The sequence below is a fragment of the Daktulosphaira vitifoliae genome, unplaced genomic scaffold (genome assembly GCF_025091365.1).
Source record: "Daktulosphaira vitifoliae isolate Bord-2020 unplaced genomic scaffold, ASM2509136v1 Scaffold_4, whole genome shotgun sequence".
NCBI classification, from domain to species: Eukaryota; Metazoa; Arthropoda; class Insecta; order Hemiptera; family Phylloxeridae; genus Daktulosphaira; species Daktulosphaira vitifoliae.
In genome coordinates, this window is record NW_026099575.1 from 4,934,219 (window position 1) to 4,942,993 (window position 8,775).

The following is an 8,775-nucleotide window of genomic DNA, read 5'->3' on the forward strand; positions in this document are numbered from 1 at the left end:
ATTTCGCGTCGTTTTCCGTTCCAGGAAATAGCGTTTTTCGCGAATTTAAGAAAACGGAGAAGGCGAAAAATTCGAACGAAGGTAGGAAAAGACGTGGGACCGGAAGGGCCGTCGAACGGTACCAAAAATGCGGCGAAAAGAGAAAAACGGGAATTTTAACGGGCGAAAAACCGTAAAATTGTTCCAGAGGTTGCTTACGTGAGGGGCTTAGTAAAATAGGATATAAAGGGAGATTCTAAATGAATTGAGTTATTACAACTAGATTTGTAACATTATAAGGCTCTTATATTTAGTATGAGGTCTATAGTAAGAATGAAGATTATATTCTAGTTAATATATGCAACATTTTCTTTTTTAATTTAGAAAATTGAATTTTTTAATAATTTCGTATTGTTTGAAAAATTATTGTTAAAAGCATTAAATCATGCTTATGGAAATTAAATTTTTTTAAATTCCTACATTTTTACTTTCAAGTTTTTATTTTAAAGAGATTATATATGATTATTTGAATATCAATATTCATAATTTGTTATAAAAATTTATTACTTGTATGTATGAAAACTAAAATTGTGTAATGAAAATTTTTAGAAGTTACTAGAAACTTTACGAGTTTCTTAATATTTTTGGATATAAAAATTAAAAATATATTTTTAGTTTTTATTAGGTATAATATTATTAGAAAAATAATTTATTATAAGTAATAGTGTAAGTACTATATTAAATAACTCTAAAATCTTCTATCAATCAAGCAGCCGAAATAGCTCAGTTGGGAGAGCGTTAGACTGAAGATCTAAAGGTCCCTGGTTCGATCCCTGGTTTCGGCATTGATTTTTTGCAGTTTAATTTATTAACTTATAATATATTTTATTATTATAAATAAAATAGTATTTTAAATATAATTCAGAAACATTTTTACTTTCGTGAAGAGCTATAATATGCAATTTTGCACAACCTTAGTTTGTATACGTAATATTTTTTTTATGTATTTTACTACACAGGATATGTAGTTCAGAGTTAATCTTTTACAGAATTCCGTGCAACAAATTATTTAAGTATTCCATAAAAAAATGTACGATATTATTAATGAGAAAAAACGTATATTAAAAAAATTGACATTTTATCACATGGAATAGTGTTTTTTCTTGTTAAGGCGCCATTTTGATTTTGACACTGTGCTTTTATATGTATTGATGTACATATATCTCCAGAATAGAAATGCTTAAACAATAATGTGTAATTTATTTTCATAATTAACAAAAATAAAGTGTTATAGAAGTTTTCTATAAGATAATATATAATAATCATTAAATTAAATATATAAAAAGTACTAACAATTAATAACTTAATTCTTAATAATTTACTAATATATAATATTAAATAAAAATACTGTGCCGTTAATATTTCAATTACATCCGTTTCGTTACAAATTCAATAATTTTTTGTTATTACCAGTGGCTTACTATTTTTCTAATTACTATTTTGGGATTTGACAAATAATTTGAAATTTAAAATTTTGGTACTGTTTTCTCTTAAAAGAAACAACCCTAGTGTCTTAACTTAAAGTAATTAAAGTTTAATAATAACTCAAATGTATTTATTATAGATATAATTAAATAATGCAAAACATACAAAATAAATATACACTAAAAACACAGTAAAACAATACACAAAATGAAAACTTAATGTCATAAACGTACCGCGCGAAAAAAGAATACCTTCGGTGCTCCTAAGGTCCTCTCTCCTCTACGATTCATTCCATTTCGTCTTATATACTAAAATATTTTGTTTTTCTTCTTTTTGCAAAATTAATAATACTATCGTTTTCAAAAATGTTTATAAATATTTAATTCCTGGTCTAGTAATAATAGATCAGGAAATTACAATTAAACGAAACATTACAAAAATGTTTTACTCCCAGCTTTACAAATGATAAACTATATTGCAGTATACAGACTGATTTTTTTATCATAACCCACTCATTTACTTGTAGAATAAATATAATTTAAACATTATTTTTGGTTTTCTTTAGTTACACATTATTCTTAAATTATTAACTATTTAAAACTTTTTATGTTCATCCCTTATGCCTTGTAAGGGTGNTAACATTTTATGTTCATCCCTTATGCCTTGTAAGAGTGTCAACTTTGTCTTTTTGTCTTTTAAATGGGAACACATATTTTGAATATAATAAAATGTTTGGATTTTTAATTAAATACTAAATGGCATTTGAATTTTTAACATAACTTTATTAGTTTATTAGATATAAACATTTAAAGTTTCAAAATTTTGAGTTAATATACATGTATAATACACATGATGATATGATTACAAATACAGGTAGCTAAATGGTTTATATGATATCAATGTCGTAGTCACGGATTGTTTATTATCAATTATGACTATCATAGATATACTTTCTGTATTGTCAGTTAGTGTATTTATAAACTCACAACAATGTGCCTTACTACCATTGATAATAACAATGCTGTGTACCTGCTAATTTCTTTGAAGTTGTTTTAAACAAAGTAACTCATAACTAAATACTTTATTTATAATAAGTAAACAAATAATAAAATCTCCTTTCAGTATTGATGTTCGTAAATTACTTGCTTTTGATGATGTTTCAGTGTCATTCCACTTCGAAATTATAAATAACGATTCAATTAGGTACACAAAAAGCTCAAGAAAATCATTGACAGCATAAAAACGTTCAACTCATTTAGTCGCACATAATTGTTTTAATGATTTTTTAGTTATACATTTTTGACTTTCTTCGATTTGACTTTTCAACACATCTTTTCGCTTTGGGTATATGAAAAAATCTCTAACTTTAGATGTTGTTCCTAATCAATTTCGTGTTTCTTGTATAGAAGATGAATAAGAAATAGCAAGGTTTAAAACATGAACAGCACAATGAACAAACGTCGCAAGCGGATAACTTTGGTGAATAAGAGATTGAGCTCCGTTAAATTGACCAGACATAGAAGCACATCCATCGTAACACTGTCCTCTAAGGTATTTTGTTTCTACACCAAATGAATGTAAACTTTGAATAATAATATATAAACCTTTTCCAGTAGTATCTGTTGTAGGCACAAACTGAAGAATTCTTCCTTGATAATCATATTTTCAACATCTAAATATCGAACACACAAAGTTACTTGTTCGCTTCCACCAATGTCGGCCGTTTCATCAGCAAGTATTTTGAAACATCTTTGGGCATTTATGTTTGTTACGATTTTATTTAAAATAATTTTATTACAGGATTCAATTATTTCATTTTGAAGTGTTTCACTTGTATATTTTATTGTTTCTTCAGCTTCCAAAAATTATTTTAAACGGTCATCTCCTTGGGCACTGTATCTTAATATATCTCTAAAATTTCCTTGATTTTCTTGGATAATTTGTCATTTTCATTGAAGTTACAAAGATAGCCGTTATTGTCAAAAATAATAATAATAATAATAACATTAAAAATGCAAATAATAATTAAATCTATAGGTAGTTAAACCCTAAAGTTATTTTCGATTTGTTAAAGTCGTTAAAATTAATTCAAATCTCCTGTTATTTTCTTTTATCAGAATTATTATGTCATTAATTCAATTATTATTAATTATTAATTATCAATTATTAATTAAATTGTTAAACTATATTATATATTCAACTTAATAAATTTTTATGTTGATTATAATCGCATGGCATGATGTTTTTTGTTAATAACTAAATGGAAATAGCAATTTCACATGGGCAAAATTTTTAATAGTTGCAAGAGAATAAATCCAAACGTTGATATTTTATTTCATACAGATTAAATTTTATATGCATAAATATTCTGTTAACCGATATCAAATTTATTTCACTTGAACTTTCATAAAAAAATCTCTATCATTTGTAAACTAATGTAATAAATAAACAAACAAATACAAAAGGTTTTTCTTCAAAATATCTTTAAAATATATATATATATTTTTTTTTTTGATAATTCTCTGTATTATTCTTAAAATATTGTATTCTTTGACCAATAATACAATTAAAATAAATAAGTATTGTTTATACTAAATTTATTTATAATTGGCTTATACATTTTTTTAATGAATTTTTACAATTAAGTTTCCTTGACAATTAGATGTAAATGTTGATTTTATCGACATTTCAGTTCACTTCGTTTTTTCCCGTGAAAAATAAACTATCGTCTTGTGTAATTATTAAGATTTATTTAATTAGTTATTGATATGGCAAGTGAAAAAAATATTTTTGGTCANGTGGCAAGTGAAAAAAAAATGTTTGGTCAAACAAATGAATCAAAATTACATAAGGTCATACGCAGAGTTGAAGAAATATGGAATCGTCGTTTCATGCATTTCAATTGTGTTTTAAATAATACAAATAAAGGACAATTATCAAAAAAGTCATCTAAAGATGGAAGAATTATCTGTAAACACTAATAAGATTAATAATTAAACTAACTATTTCGAATAGAGAAAAAGTTTTTTAATATAAAATATAAAAAAAATTAATAATAAGTTCTCTTATTCATATATAACAATAATTCAGTCGCTTTACTTTAATTTAACTATTTTAATATTAAAAACCTTTTTCGAAATTGATTATTTAATTAATAATTATTAAAATTATATTCAATTTGCAGCAATTATTAATAAAAATATTTATCCTATAAAAAATTCCATTATTCCAAAAAAACGCACGTATCGAAAAACGAATAAAAATGATAAAATTATTCCAGAAAAATTGGTAACTATAATTATATTAATATATTTATTCGATTTAGCTATGTTATTGGGGTTTGTCTGATTCAAAAATATAAAATAAACTATCAACCCCCTTAATATAAATGCGGTAACATAATGTTTAACATTATTCTGCTATTTTTTCTATTAAATTTTTATGGGAAATTCAATTTTTATCGAAGATAATAATATAATATTAAGTATAGTTTATTTGTTTATATAAATATCTCTTTGGTTACCTAGAATATGATGCAGCAAAGAGAATTCGGAATACTTTTTGAGAATGAAAAATCTGAAAAATATAAAAATGAAATTTTAAATTCAACAGAAAAAAAAAATATAGCAATTTCAAAAGACAATCCGCTATTAATATCAGCTGATTTGTTAGAAAAGGTATATTTTATTATGCTTTATTTCAATAAAAAGATTTTATGGTATACCCTAAACCATTTTTTGGACTTAAAGCAGATTTCTTAAATAAATTTATCATATAATTAAATATATTTTTATGATCCGTTAAGAGTTTTCATAAGAAAAATTTGGAACGCAAAAAATCCGAAATAAAAAAACAACTTTTTGAGATATCTTCTAATACTACTGCTCGACCAAATTTAAAAAGAAATTCATCCGAAGAAGATGAAAAAGTCATAAAAAGTATACAACTTTTAAAATATAATTCATTTTTAAAAAATATGAAGTTTTGATTTTTGAAACAAATATGTAATATTTTTAAACATAAATTATTTTAGAGCCAAAAGTTAGTTCNTTTTGAAACAAATATGTAATATTTTGAAACATAAATTATTTTAGAGCCAAAAGTCAGTTCTAATCGTTTGACCTTAAATACACCGAATGACGTAAATTTACTTGATCTGTCCACTATTGAAGTAATAAAAGTACCAGAGAAAGAAAAAGGTAATTAGTTATTTAATCTATTTATTTTATGTAAAATTAAATAAAAAAAGATTATTTATTAAACATAATTAATTATAATAATACGAGTTAAATTAATATAACTTCTGCAGAGGCGTGTCATTAAGGGGGTCCATGGATATTTTAAATAAAAGTAATTATACGTGTATAATTTCATATTTCAAAACCTTAAATAAACCTAAATAATAGTAAACTGTTCAACAAAGTCTTTTATTAATTTTATGAAAAATGTTTAAATATGGTTACACTTGCAGAAGTAATGCAAGATCAGAACACAAAATCTCTTGATCAATATAATGCACCTTCATTTATATCGCCCACATCTTGGTATACTTCAGACACAATTAATGAGTACATTAAAATGATAGTAAAACGGTCAGAAGGTGAAGTTTATGCAGTTGTCACTGATTTTATTGTAGCGTATCTTCGAGGAGGTTATCCAGCTGTAAGAAGATGGATAAAAAAAGATATTCACACAATAAAATTACTTTTTGTGCCCATGAATGTATATGAGAGTCATTGGATATTGACAGTGGTTAACATACCTGAAAAGACTGTGACATCATATGATAGTCTTAAGTCGTATGAGGGTCCCTATTCAATGGTATTAAAAAATTTCTTAATTGAATGGGAGATGGACAAAAAAGGAAAAACTTCTACATGGACATTACAAATAGGCGAGACATCTCGCCAAACCAATGGACATGATTGTGGGCCATTTACTGTTGAGCTTGCAGAAAAAATGTCTCGAGGAGATACAACACCAATAAATGCAAATTTTATGCCTTTTATAAGATTAAGACACAAAAATGAAATTATTGCTGGCGAGCTATTTAATTAATATTTTTATGAATGAAATTTTATTTTTGTATTTTATATCAATTTTCATAATATTCACTATAAATTGAAATTTTTATTTGTTAACACCAAACATTTTTTTACTTTTTCTATGTTTAATTGTTGTTTTGTTATTTTATTTTAATCTTATTTTTCTTTGTAACATTTCATTTAAGAAATTCAAATTTAATATAAATTTATCTTAACTGAAATAATTTAATGTTCTTGTTATGTGAATATACAAATATTATAATATACAGTTATGGATACAATTAAGTTAAAAAGTCAGCCAATTATAAATTTTTAAATTAACAAGNACAATTAAGTTAAAAAGTCAACCAATTATAAATTTTTTAATTAACAAGCGTATCTTAACAACTTAATTTTAATTTTACTAAATGACGATTCATAAAGAATTTCATAAATTTTGTTTATTTTTAGCTTCGATGCGAAGCTGAGAAGGTATTGGTTTTACTAAGATGTGTTTATCCAATTTCTTTCAATGATACGTCAAAAGATCACAAATTGTATCTAGTCGAAGACAATACCCTCAAAAATTGAAAAAAATGCCCTCGTTCCTCGTAAATGGGGGAAACCTCCAAAAAAATTACAAATTTAAAAATCGCTAATTTTCGAAATTTTTTCAATTTTTTTTACTTAAAAGTGCCATAACTTTTTCAAAAATGAACATATCAATATAATTCTTTTTTATATAGATGCATAATATCATTACCTTTCATTTGGTATATTTTTTTCATAAATTTAACCCTTAACCTGCCCACAAGGGGGGATTTAAAATGACAACTTTTTCACAAAAAATTAACTTTTTCAACTTAAATTTTGAAAATGTTCCGGAAGGTCTGACACTTTTATATATATCTTAAATTAAAGCTAATGTAATATGCTTTATCATGAAAAAAAAAAATTTCGGACTTTATCTTATCTTCATGGTGAAAATGGCTACCGAATGCTATTTTTGTGTGAAAATTTTCGATTTTGTATTTTACATTTTTAACTTTATTATGCTATAACTTTTTGAAAAATGTATGAATCATTACAATTTTTTTATGAGAAGTAATATTTATATAGATCTTTCATTCGACATACTTTTTTTTTTTAATTGGACCATTTCCCTTAATACAGGGGGTTTCAAAACATAAAAATGCATGTAGAAAGTAGAACTTTTTCAACTTAAATTTTGAAAGTGTTCCGGAAAGTCTGACGCTTTTATATATATCTTAAATTAAAGCTAATGTAATATACTTTATTATGCAAAAAAAAAATTTCGGACTTTATTTTATCTTCATGGTGAAAACAGACATCAAAGTTTATAAAAAAAATACGATTTTTGTAAAAAAATTCTTTTTTATATTTTTAACTTTATAATGCTATAACTTTTTGAAAGATGTATGGATCAATATAAATTTTTTTTTATAGATGCATGATGTCTTTACCTATCATTTGGTATATATTTTTTTTATATCTGACCCTTTACCTGCCCACAGGGGGGGATTTAAAATGACCACTTTTTCACAAAAAATTTACTTTTTCAACTTAAATTTTGAAAGTGTTCCGGAAAGTCTGACACTTTTATATATATCTTAAATTAAAGCTAATGTAATTTACTTTATTATGCGAAAAAAAAATTTGGGACTTTATTTTATCTTCACGGTGAAAATGGCTACCGAATGCTATTATTGTGTGAAAATTCTCGATTTTATTTTTTANGCTATTATTGTGTGAAAATTCTCGATTTTATTTTTTCATTTTTAACTGTATAATAGGGTGGAACGAAATATTGAAAATGTTGATAATTGAATTCTAATAGAAAAAAAAAGTTGCAGTTTAGTCTCCTGATTATGGGAGATAAAAAAAAAAAAAAATTTTTTTATATCTTCAGGTGCCGCAAGAGGGTTGAAAATTTGACTGTGAGGGTAATTTTTCCGTTTTTGTCACTTATCTTTTAATCTATTCTATTCACAGGAAAAATTATAGAATTAAATTTATAGAACTAAATGTTTACCATAAAAAATGTCATTAGCAAAAAAGCCGTATGTATAATACTTAGTCATTAAAATTAAAAAACAACACATTTTTATCTTTACCGTTGAAATCGTTTTTATTAGTTTATTTAAATATTGCAGACGAAATATTCAACATACAATAAAAATGTTCGTATAAAAATTGTTTAGAATTTAATTGTTTATAATTTTTGTTGTGTGTATCATATTTTTTACCAAACGTAGTTGTTATAATC

The 8,775-nt window shown here is 24.5% G+C and overlaps 1 protein-coding gene, 1 long non-coding RNA gene and 1 other non-coding gene across 3 annotated transcripts; all 3 read left to right on the forward strand.

Annotated features, from left to right (window-relative positions):
- Positions 1-751: 751 nt before the first annotated feature.
- Positions 752-824, forward strand: Trnaf-gaa (transfer RNA phenylalanine (anticodon GAA)). The gene has a single exon. It is a non-coding gene; the product is annotated as a tRNA-Phe (tRNA).
- Positions 825-2,269: 1,445 nt separating this feature from the next.
- LOC126904615 (uncharacterized) lies at positions 2,270-3,478 on the forward strand. Its single transcript, XR_007703782.1, has 3 exons — positions 2,270-2,808; positions 2,871-3,015; positions 3,078-3,478. It is a non-coding gene; the product is annotated as an uncharacterized LOC126904615 (long non-coding RNA).
- A 792-nt stretch (positions 3,479-4,270) lies between these two features.
- LOC126904606 (sentrin-specific protease 1-like) lies at positions 4,271-6,782 on the forward strand. Its single transcript, XM_050683758.1, has 6 exons — positions 4,271-4,434; positions 4,649-4,752; positions 4,992-5,141; positions 5,270-5,402; positions 5,559-5,663; positions 5,936-6,782. Exons 1-6 carry the CDS (start codon positions 4,281-4,283, stop codon positions 6,520-6,522), a joined length of 1,233 nt encoding a protein of 410 aa, XP_050539715.1. The 5' UTR covers positions 4,271-4,280; the 3' UTR covers positions 6,523-6,782.
- The last annotated feature ends 1,993 nt before the right edge of the window (positions 6,783-8,775 follow it).

Coding starts and splice junctions, on each gene's coding strand:
- LOC126904606 (XM_050683758.1), top strand. CDS start 4,281: ATGTTTGGTCAAACAAATGAATCAAAATTACATAAGGTCATACGCAGA. Junction 4,435..4,648: donor TAAAGATGGAAGAATTATCT/GTAAACACTAAT, acceptor TTCAATTTGCAG/CAATTATTAATAAAAATATT. Junction 4,753..4,991: donor AAATTATTCCAGAAAAATTG/GTAACTATAATT, acceptor TTGGTTACCTAG/AATATGATGCAGCAAAGAGA.